General features: G+C 39.8%; 1 protein-coding gene across 2 annotated transcripts; it reads left to right on the top strand.

Annotated features, from left to right (window-relative positions):
- Nucleotides 1–1354: 1354 nt before the first annotated feature.
- Nucleotides 1355–11876, top strand: inavab (innate immunity activator b). Of its 2 annotated transcripts, XM_049733696.2 has the most exons (12): nucleotides 1355–1611; nucleotides 1720–1762; nucleotides 4068–4193; nucleotides 5391–5503; nucleotides 6749–6882; nucleotides 8245–8367; nucleotides 8456–8687; nucleotides 8857–8910; nucleotides 8973–9282; nucleotides 9894–10046; nucleotides 10152–10857; nucleotides 10973–11876. In XM_049733696.2, exons 4-12 carry the CDS (start codon nucleotides 5449–5451, stop codon nucleotides 11063–11065), a joined length of 1860 nt encoding a protein of 619 aa, XP_049589653.1. In that variant the 5' UTR covers nucleotides 1355–1611; nucleotides 1720–1762; nucleotides 4068–4193; nucleotides 5391–5448; the 3' UTR covers nucleotides 11066–11876. The 2 variants fall into 2 exon arrangements, with proteins under 2 accessions (XP_049589653.1, XP_049589654.1); XM_049733697.2 differs by lacking the exon at nucleotides 1720–1762.
- Nucleotides 11877–12059: the final 183 nt, after the last annotated feature.

Here is a 12059-nt window from a genome sequence, read left to right as displayed (position 1 = left end):
CTCCCCAGTCCATTCTGTCACGAGGAGGGCGTCGTAATGACAGTTTCCCCGCTAGAACAATGTCCGCATCCACCAAAGCCTTCTCGGTGCTGTCAAACTTAATTAGCTTTGACCGGGGACAATATGATGGGAGAAGTGAGCGAGGACCGAGGCAGGACTACAAAAATCTCAAATACACCCGCTCTGAAGGGACCAATTGATAACTGCGCCACAGTTGAAAAAAAAAAAAAAAAAAACTATGAACCACTCCTGATCTGTCTTTTGCTCTTTAATTGCTATGCCACCAATGCAAGAATTGTACATTTGCCTCAATTACTTTAGTCTTCAGGTTAGAATATGAAACATATGAGGCAAGTCTTTAATTAAAGTGCAATTATTAGGCCAACTGAGATATTATTATTTTTTTAATTATACATGACATTACATCATAGCACATTGTCAATCAAAATTTCACAACAGGCTGAATGAATGAAGTTTTATTTGTTGCATATTGGAGAAAAATAAATATGAAGAAAGATAACGAAATGGAATTGTGATAAAAATAAACTTTCCTCTCCAGTGACCCAAGGAAAAGGGACTCAAATGAATGTTTTCAAATTTTCAAAACTCACTGCTGCACAATTAATTATATTTATAAAGAAATAAGGGGGGAGGGTTTTGCAGACCTGCACCAAATCAAAAATATTTCATAACTTAACTTTGTGCCAGGTTTGAAAAGAAAGACGTGTGACATTTGCTGGTCAGTGTGAAGGAAGCAAATGGAGGTCACCGCATCACCACAGAAATAAACCTTACCTGCTCTCTACTGGTCAAATACCGTTATTACACTCCAATATGTAGAATAAAAGACTGGATAGTTTTATTTAAAAAAAACAACAACAACAACAATAGATTCGTTTTTTTAATTTATCTATTTTTATAATGTAATTGAATCCCCAGATATTAATGACAAACGTACAGACTTAACAAAAACTTTAAACTACAGACGCAGAAAATAGTAGATGTGGCGTTCAAAGACACATTTGCAAGTAAATTTGACACTCTACATTACGGGCTGGAGATGATTGATAATTGATTGACGATATTAACTATCATGAATGAAGATTCCCCTGTTTACTTCTTATTTTCAAAACATAACTTGTTTCCAGTTGACCAAATAACAACATTGTATTTTGGGAGATGATACATTTGAGCTCCCAGTAAAACCCAAAAAGTCAAATTGACTTTTTGGGTTTTACTATTTTTACATTTAATGTATTTAATTTTGCATATTTGCTTTTTGGTCACTATCCCCTTGTGGACATTTACAATAACGTTTTTTAGTGAAATGAGCACTTCATTTTCCGAGAGACCCTGAATGTATCACACGTAACTTTACTGAAGTACCCCCTGGAAAAGTTTAGTTTTGGGAGTAAAACTTGAATCAAGCTGTTAAACTAAACTTTATTTTGTTTTGGAACCACTTTAAGCATATTCGAATACACGCGTGTATGTTTGTTATACTCCATGTATTAGTGAGCGTTAAAACGTCAGTTTAATCTTGGAAATGTTCACCGATGGAGTGGCGATTGTATGGAGACAGTTAGCTCGGAATGCTAACTAGTCTGCAAGGTAAGTGCCAAGAATTACATTTCACTATTTGTTTCAGCAGCATTTCTGCATATCATTTGTGTACCAAAATCGACTGAAATGAGTTGTTGTTGTTGTTTTTTTTCATAGGAATGCCAAATGTTTATGGCTGCTAAAATCTCAGCTGTTTAAAGTAAGTTTTCCCAACTGATGCTCAGGCCCAACGACAGTAATCATAACGGTGCAAGAAGAAAAAAAAAAAGAAAAAAACTACAGCTACAATCTATTCTTCTAACGCTCCTTTTATTTTAGTTGCTTTTCCTAGACTATTGACCCTTATTGACAACAGATACAATAGTCACTTCTTAGACTTAGACTTAGACTACAGCATTCCTCAAAAATCAGAATTTCCCATCACTGATGAACTTTTTTTTAGAATATGTCCATGTGTTACTCATGTGCGCCTGGTGACCTCTGACTTAGTACTTAATTGGTTATCAAATCAAAATCACAGATTTGGGGTTTGAATCTTAGCTCTGGGCTTCCAGTGTGGAATTGGACAAGTTCATCCTATGCTTGTGTGAGGATTTTCTGGGCACTCAGGTTTCCCACAGTTCAAAAATGTGTTAGGTAAATTGAATGCCTTGTCTTGTGTCTGTGGGAATTGTTGTTTTTCTAGCTGAGCCTTTTGTTGTCTCACCGACACAGAGGCAATGTGCAAAGGTGGATTATAAAGATAAAGAAATGCAGAGAAGTGGCGGGTTTGCAACATCCTCTTTCTGCAAAAATGCTCACCAATGTATGAAAACTAATTCTAGATAGTTCCTCTCCAAACATCCACGCACCTAACCGGATGTGAAGAGGTAAAACTATACATACATGGTCATTTTGATGTTAATATTGAATTTGCATTTGTTTAGTTGAGTTTGTGTTGTGTCCTGTCCATTAAAATATTCCACAGTCTCCACATTCCACAGTGCTGACCTGAGGGCAAAAGGTCAGCTTGAATCCTAACACCTCGCTGCCCACAGCATGCAGACAACTGATTATTTGACCAAATTTATTTAAACAATATGATATTGCAATTTTTGACTTAGTAGAATAGTGCTACTTGTAATAGAAGTGTAAAAATAAAGCAAAATATTAACATAAAAACAAGTGCAGTATGAAAAGACTAACATTATGAGATAAAGTTGAGCAGAGAAATGTGGAAAATGTGATTTATTAATTTTTTTTTTAAAGCGGGCAACAATCTTGTTTCCAATCCAATTTTGTGTCAAGGCTCAGGAGAACGTTTGGCAATGAACTTTACCTGTATACATTTTTACAACATATTACATTTTAGGAATAGAATGAATAAACTGTGTGTACAGTTCTTGGCGCTACACACCGGCACCAGTCGTCTGCTCGCACACATGTAAAAATGACTTGAGATTATTTGAAGAATTTCTTCAGCCAGCTGCTGGTTTGCAGACACAAAGGGCTTTCTTCTCTCCCTCTCCGTCTCTCTTGCTGCTTTAGAAAAGCAAACCATGACCTTCACCAACTGGTTCCACTGGACCGGTCTTGAATGAGGGAAGTCAACTAAACATCCTGTCTTGGCGACACAATGAGAAAGATGGATTAGAATAATTATGCTTTTAAATTGTGTTATTGGTATAGTTTGTCATATCTGTAAATTAGACAAAAGGCGATTTAAAAAAAAATATATTTACAGAAATTAAAAAGATTGATAAAGCAGTTCAGAAAATGGATGGATGGATAAATGTTGTGCCTTGCTTGGACTCCACTTGGCGGAATGTAATTAATTTGTTTTTGCACGCTAAGTAGCAAATAAGCCAAGCAACAATGAAAACATAACTCCCTCGTGGAAGTCATTAACACAGTGAAACATTTGCTCCCCACCATCATCTCTGAGCCTGTTAGCCGGAGCCGTGTCGCATTTTTTTCTGTACATATGTGTCTGGACACCGACGACATTCCTGGAAATCCTGAATGAATATTGAGATTCACATTGAATGCATGCCACGCGGTGAGACAGCAGGTGCTGGTGTGGCTCTCTATAAATCATGCAGACTATCCCACCAGCATGTGTTTCCCTCTCGGAAGTCACAAAAATGGCCTCGTAGGAAGGAAGGTATTAATTTCTGCTTCCTTTGTGAGCGAGCCATTCCAACAACCAGAAGATGGCACTGCAATCACTCTTTATTTATAATTTGTTATAAAGAGATCACTGTTAATAATACTAACCTCAACACGTCGCCTTTTCCCCTTTAATTTGACTCTTTGTGTCTTCTCCTGCCATCCTTGAGAAGTTACTGTGATACTTTTAATCAAGCACTCCTATTCGGCGAGTTGGCCTCCCTTCGACCGTTACTGATAAGCGCAGATATAATTGCAATAAAATTCCCGGTGACCTGCTCATTGTTGCTGACACAGTTTGAAAGTCAGATGGGAGTTATATGATACTGACTCTGCGTGTGGCCACTCCCTTTCAGGCAGGCAGCGCTTTCTTCTGTGGGCCAGGCTCTCGTTGCTGTCCATACTGAATTCACACTGGCCAGTCGTCTATCAACACTCTGAAGGATTGGTCGCACGTTGGAGTTTAGCAATTCTTTCCTGACGTAAGTAGATTCGCATATGAACTGTGTGGTTATGATTATACAGTCCAAAGGTTTGGCTTCAGTTTTCAGTTTGTGACTCACATTGCTTTTATGTCGTTGTAATAAGCAGTTCTAATTCATTATTTGAATTCCAAAGAACTTGGCTCCGTTCTTGGGAATATGCGGTCAACATTGTAAATATTGCACTTGTGATTTATTTGCCAATATAAGATACGCTTTAAAACTTGCTTACCATGGATTTTCGGTGTATAAGATGGAAAGATGTTAAAGAAAAATGCATATTCTTTAAAAGTGGTAAAATAGCTGCCAAAGATTTTTAGATAAAAACTTTTCTTAGTTTTTTTCCACTGTTGAGTTACAACTGTATTAAAACACATTTTAAAACCCTTCTTTTAATAGTTACATTTTATTTTGATATGAACATTTTTATTGTTATATGTGCTATAATATTGCATTCTACACTTACTGTAAATAGGCATATGAATAAAAATGTATTATTACTTTGTTTTTAACCAACAGACTGCTTTAATAAGTTTTTGCTTTATTATTTACCGCACCAATCATTGTTTTGATGCAGAGCACTGAATTGTTTGGAGGTTGAATTATTAGGAGTGGCTATTATTTTTCTTTCAGTCTACCCATTCCATTATTAAGGCCTTGATCGTACCAGGAAGTTTTAATTTGCAGCCTAAGCAAGTCACAGTCATATGAGCATTATGCAGGATGTGTCATGTTTAAGTCATGTCCAGCTTGATAACAGGAGTCACTTCTCAGCATTGGGGCCGCGCAGTGTGCAAACAAGTTGTAACATTCAAGTCGTACCTCCTTGGCTTCCCACGGCTATCCGAACCCAACCTCCTCTGCGCGTCGGAATGCGCCGCTGCCACGCCGCTGCATTCCGCTGATCCCTTTTAGTTAATAATCGAACCAGGAGTTGTGATACTGGCATCGTATGACAACAGAGCAGTCACAGGAAACAAGCCAGACCTGGCTTTACACGCTCGCTCTGCTGTAAGATATGACGCCACTTGCGTGAGTGCGGGGTCAAAGTAGCAGGTCACACCTGAGTCATTTCAGCTGCATGGTTGGGTAGTAGTTTGCTGAGTTTCTATTGCTGGTGTCCATTGGACTTGTGTGCTTGGGAAAGCTCTTGTTTGTTCTCCCAATTATTGAGTGATTGTAAATGTGTCTTTACAGAACACGATGGCAATCAGAAGCTGAGTCATCTCCACTTGAAGAGTAGAACCGCAACAGGATGGAAGGCAACGGCGAGATCAGCGATACTGATAGTGGCATCATCCTTCATTCTGGTAAAGCATTATTCAGTTCTTTATTTATTAGTGATTGATTGATTATTGAAAATGACATTGTTGATATTAGAATTATTTAATACATTAATACACTTTTGCCCCTGTCTTTTTGAACAGCGACTGTGACATTTCACATTAGCTTAGCGGTTAGCATGGTATTCCCCCCCAGCTGGAAAAGGACAGAGCATGGGTGACTCATGCACTTGTTGAATAAGAAACTTTCAGTCGTAAAAGTCATTTAAATCCAAAACAAAATGTTGTTTTCCCTCACAGACCCGCAGTGTTGGTTTCGCTGTAAACATACACTGATTAGTTGTGCCCCGCGTGACATTCCTCTGGCCTTAATTTATTAGCGCGTGGTGCCCGCGTCATACAATAACAACGTGGCCATCCATCACGAATGGCCAAGGAATAAGAATTCTCAGCTCTTTTGTCACATTGCCACACTTCTTTCCTGTTGACACATTGGATGTTTGTCAGTACCTGCAGGGATTCTGTTAATAATCTCTAAAGGTATGCACTGCTCAATGCATTCTGCAACCAAGACACTCCCCCGGCCTGAAGACTAATCCTCTTGTTATTAGTTTCCAAGGCGACAGACAGCACGAGCTGAACACTCACTCACTGGTTGTCAATAGTCACACACATTGTAACAAAAACATTTTTTTTTCACCCTAATAGTCAGTTGATTTTCAAAACTACTGTGGAATCTCAAATTTGTATTGACGTTTTCTCTGTTGATTGATTACCTCATCAAATGTTTAAACTTATTGCCAGTAAATATTGCCAATTCCCATGTCATGGAAGACTTATTGTTTATTTGAACATTTTATTGCATTCACTTTTCAGTTTATTGCTCCGAATTATTTTTTGGTTTTTTTTATTTTTGTTAATTAAAAGACTGTCTAAAATATATTGTCTTATTTACGGTCATTCTCTCATTGATCTCATTGCTGGTGACAGATGTTAAAGCCTAGGCGGAGGTCTGCGTGCCCTGATGACTCTTACTTTGAAATGAGTTTGAAGCTCAAGTAAAACAAAACGGTTAATTACAATGTAAGGTCAAAACTGCTTTTAAAAAGATTTATTGAGTGCTGAGTAAGGTATTTTTTCCTATTTTATGGCTTTATTACTATTAATTGCAACTTTATTTTAAGTATTTTCACTATTTTATTTTATTTATTTTTTGCCAAAATACAAATTCATACAAATTTTCTTCTCCTTCTTTGCGGTTGTTCCCGGTAGGCTCAGACAGCCCGACATCACATACAAAGGATGTGAACACGCACACGAGAGCCATGAAGCTCAAGCACCAGGCACTTCAAGATAGTCTGGAGCTTTGCCTCTTGGAGCTGAAGAAACTCTGCATTCGTGAAGCGGTGAGCAATTTGAATCGCTATTGTGTCAAATGATCATAAGCCTTTTGTTCTGTTGAACTCTTTGCAACTTTTAGCAGTCGGTACGTCATTGGGAACGGTGTTATTCCATCATTCTGGAATTGTGCCATACTCGTCATCGCCTATCTGTGTGCAATGAGTTCCACTTGGAATGATTGATGGCACATTTACTGTAACTCCTTAAAATAACATGAGATGCTTCTGAGGTTGATTTGAAAATCTCGCTTGTCTCTTCTCTTTTTTTGTGACTTTTGGTCTCTACTCCCTTTTCCAGAAAAGCTTCACTTTCACTTCAGTATTTCTAATTCTCCACTTATCCACATGACAAGAATACGATGGCAGTTTGTAAGATTTACCAGACTAAAAACTCTAAGACCCACCAATCTTCATTCAGTGGGATTACAGAGATTTGGGGAGAGAAAAAAAAGATGGAGATCTTTTGGAAAGTATGAATCATCCAAGAGAAGGTTCAAGAGAAGGGCTCACCCTGTTTGACCTTTATTACACCATCTAAGGAGTTTGTTTTCTTCAATGTTTGTGTCTTGTTGGGGAATGGGCCATTTCTGTAAAAATGAAACAGAGCCATGGTGTGAAGGTTGGATTTTTATTTTTTCCCAGTCAAAATAATAAAATATTCACTCCGGCGCAGATATAAAAATTGTTGCTGATCTAGATAGAATTGTTTTGTTTCCCTTTGACGTTCTGGTCATTTTATTAGCTCTTTCTTTCAGTTGCATTTTTGCTTTACAGGAAATAGCACCTCAATTCAAAGAAGCGATTTCCACATTATTGACTAATTTTGAAACTGGACACATAATCAGATTTGGGAGTCTGTGCCAAAGTGTTGTTGCTCAAAGTCCCACTCGTGCTCATTCTTCCCTGCCATCACTCGGGCTGGGCACTCGTGTCGGGACATGCTAAGGTGATCTAATAGGAACCGCCGCGCCTTTTACCTGCGTTCTGACTCGTCACTCTGACAAAATAACGTGTAAACCAGTTGGCCGTCTGCTTCGGAGTGACTCGGAGATGTTGCGATTTTACGAGTTGATGAAATCATAACACCGGGTGTCGTCATGCACTCGGTACCCCAACGCCGGAGGTGTGAACAGAAGAATTTGCGAGTGCTGAATTGCGCAACAGACTCCCAGACTTATGTGTCTCAACATGTGAAAGCAACGTGATGTTTGTGTATCGGTTCCATCTCGGCGTATGTCACCTGCAGGCATTTTTGTTAGAAATTGTGTCTGCTGTTTGTATTTACCATTTCATACGTGCATAAATAGGCTTTTAAGTCTGGTTCACTCTCTTTGCAGAGTTCTGATTTGTGATTTTATTTGTGTTAAGGAGCTGACAGGCCGACTCTCGGGAGATTATCCTCTGCTGCCAGGAGAGAAGCCTCCACAGATCCGCAGACGCATTGGAGCTGCTTTCATGCTCGATGAGCAAAGCATACCTCGGGGAGTGGAGGTAAAAAGAACACATTGATTGAATGCGTGACAGTCAGTTTTTTTTTTTTATAAAAATATTTATAACGTGTTTTGTTCCGTCTTCGCAGGAGTCGGCCCTAAATCTTGTGGATGCCGAGTTGGCTCTTCAGTTTAAGATCTACGAGGCGGCGCGCAAGCTCTGCGAGGAGAACCACCTGAGTAAGGCTGTCCGGAAGAGTCGGTTGGAGCAGTGTAAGCGAGAGGAGAAGAAACTCAAACAGCTACAAGAGACTGCTTTCCAATTGCGGCTGGAGCACGGCCGATCCTCACCGCTTCCTGCTTTTAATATCCCGCAACAAGGTGAGTCAATGCAGACCATCTCCAAGGTCAAACAATGCATGCAAACAAGCAGCGTCAAATTTGGAAAAATATTGCTATTTGTCATGTAAAAGAACAATGAATCCATTTAAAAGTTTTAAAAATAATATTTTGGCACATTTGGTGAAGTATGTCTTACTTTTTTTGTCAGATCTCGCTGCGTCTGATGACAGCTCTTTGTCTGATTCTGTGGTTCATGATGAAGGTAAGGCCCACATCTATAGAAATATGTGAGTATATGTGTGTGTTCACTTTTATTATTTGCAGAAGTGCAGAGTGAGTCGTCACAGCCGTCCACAGTCCTCCCATATTCCGCAGGGATGGATTCTTCACAGCCAGCCACTGCGTCTTTTCAATCCCACACAGACGGTTCCTACCGATCACCATCTGCGGGTCCTCAGAACCTGCCCTTGACACCAAGATCATCTCCTCATCCCAGCCTTGACTCATCCATGAGTTTTACCTCGAGCCCCGCCTCATACGACCTGCCTCCTATCCAGCACTCCCCGTGGTCGGAGACAAGCCTGGATCAGCCATACCAGAAGAGCAAGAAGTCACGTTCCTCCTGCAAAGCCAGGTAATAGCAACCATCCATCATGACACGGTTCTCAAGTTTCTATTTTAGACAAGGCAATACCGAGAGTGTGCAGCTACTTTTTTTTTTTTTTTTGTTGTAAGCATGTGAAGTCTTTATAGTTTGGGATAATGCTTGCTGATAAAACAAATCTACAATAACTCCAATTTTGCAGTTCTAAAATAAATTAGTTGTTATTTTTACCGGTGAAATACTGTTGACTTTACCTTCTGTCAACTTTGTCGCCAATCTGCAATATTCCAGTATGTGTTGAAAATTTTGTAGAGTTCGCCTGTTTATCTTTTATGACAAGTTATCATTCGTAGTAGTTAACATAATGGTGCACAAAGAGAAATAATCTCAATCAAAAGTCATGGTGACATTATCCTCCATTGCTACAACTTCTATTGTGATAAAAAGTTAGTAATTTAAGACGTGCTGCCATCTACTGGTGAATACATGGTACAATGAACAACAGGTAAAGACAGAACCCCCTACCTGTGCGTCACAGCGGTGTAAGCGCCTTGTAGAACTCTAATAAAAATTAAATTAAATTAGGTTATTATGGTATGTTTTGGCAAATAAAATATGACGTGAAACATGTTTTTCTCCAGCCCATCCAAGAATGAGTTACTGCCGCCACTGGAGGCTTGCTTGCCACTTTCAGCTCTGCCACAGCAACTATCCCATTTGAAACTGAGCCGTACACAGTCCCATATCACGTCTTCCATGTCAGAGAAGCAAGTACACAGGCAGCTCTCCCTCAGGTACAGCAAAGAATTACATGCCAGACACCTTTTATTTTTTAGACTTCATTAATTCCGTTTTAGTTGTAGTTAAACACATTCTAACATTTTGTGTGACTTGTGCAGGAGATCCAACCCTGAATCTTCACTCAAACAAGACAAGGAGCGGGGTCGCCCCAGAGGTCCGAGGAGGCGACTGACCGATTACATCAAAACCCCATCGGAAGCCTCTCCGCTCATGGTTAACTGCGTAAACCATGCGGGCTCCGAGGATAGCAACTCTGAACACTCGTTTGCATCCTACAGCAGCTCCCCCAGTCAGGAACTTCTTTGCGATTTCCCCAAACACTATCAGGCCACCTCCCCGCTCGCTGCTCCATTCGGTCGACCTCAAGCATCACCACATGCTGGGTTTTACCACAGTCCCAGACACATGCTCAACCCGGGTGTCCACAAAGCCTATTACAACGAGGAAGCGGTCTACTCTCCATATGTGGACATGCCTTGGAGCTATTATAGCCATCAGCCTCCCTGCTCCCCCAGCAGATATGAGTATCGCTACAAAGAGGCTTCTGTGCCCCTGCAGAGAGCACCGAAGCACTTGGCTCCTGATAGCAGACACTCCCCCACTTCAGCACAATGGGATCATCCACAGTACCGCTCCAACTGCCTCCCACAGCAAGTTGTGAACGAACAGCTGAAGTCGTGGCACCGACGCAGTCAGCTCAAAGGGCCCAGGTCGCGATCCCTTGACAGACAGGGAGCTGTCAGGGTGAAAAGCATGGCAGCTCTGGAGGCAATTCACTATCCAAATCAGAAGTACCAGAAGCAGGTAGGCAGAACTTTGGTTTTTGGTTTTGCATCAGCAACCGCTTTCTGAATTGAATCACACCCGTATATTTATTTGATTGTATTTTCAATGAGCTGTATGTTCCACTCACGCACAGGCCATCCCAAGAAGAGCTCTTCAAATACCAACTGATGACTCTCAAGGACGTTGGCTCGTAGATGATGGCACTCACTATATGAGTCAAGTATGACATCGGGAGACGGACCTGAATCAGTTTGGACTAAGTGAGAGAAATTGATTTTATGTGGACTTTGCTGTTGAATAACCAAATCAACAGAAGTTGTAATGTTTTGTGATAAAGGTCACAAATTTGGAACATGGACATGAATGATTACAAATAATGAACTGAAGGGGCCGAATAACTTTCAGCACTATTTTAGCAATACGTGTCTCTAGTTACGGATTGCCGAAGTTTATACATGTATGAAGAATATGAGCCAGATCATGTAAATTAATCATGTGTCCTAAAATTGTATGTAGAGTATTTTTTTTTTCTTTGCTGGATCAATCAGAATGCCAGTTTTGCCACTTAATCATGTTCTTAAATTGGCAGAATAGTCTTGTTTACCTGCAATGATTTGCTCCTATGCCTGTTATCTACATACACGGTAGAAAAGACTTGATGCATGGCAGCTATGTTCTGTACATTTCAAATGAAAACATGTGCGATTGCAGATTACAACTGACCAAATTTTAGTAGCCTACTCCACGTGAAATATTGCCAGTGTGGCACAAAGTAGAAGTCGGTTGGGTTTAACTACACTCACTCAAAGCCCTTCACTGTTATGTAGTGATTTATTATTTATTCAACTTAGAAAATCAACCAAAGTCAGACTTGAAATCAGTGAAGTTGCTGAGTGAGTTTGTTAATATAAGAGACTACAATCATGCTGACTTATGTGCATTTTTACTGTCGTATTTTAAAATGGAACTCTAGTTGTATTATTTTTGAATGTGTAAAAATGTTTTCCTGTGGAATAAAGACGTTTTTACAATCTTTACCAGTGCTTACATTGTGTAGTATTTACCAGCTTTGTGTTGCTGTCTCACCAACATGATGAACAATGGTGTGTATGACAAATAGTTGTGTTTCAATATACATTTTGCCAACTAAACGTATAACAATTTCTAAATAAAGTCAAATTGTAGTCAAGTGATCAAAGAAAGCCTTTAGCACAGTTTGG

The sequence above is a fragment of the Syngnathus scovelli genome, chromosome 11 (genome assembly GCF_024217435.2).
Source record: "Syngnathus scovelli strain Florida chromosome 11, RoL_Ssco_1.2, whole genome shotgun sequence".
NCBI classification, from domain to species: Eukaryota; Metazoa; Chordata; class Actinopteri; order Syngnathiformes; family Syngnathidae; genus Syngnathus; species Syngnathus scovelli.
This window is presented reverse-complemented; position numbering and strand designations above follow the sequence as displayed.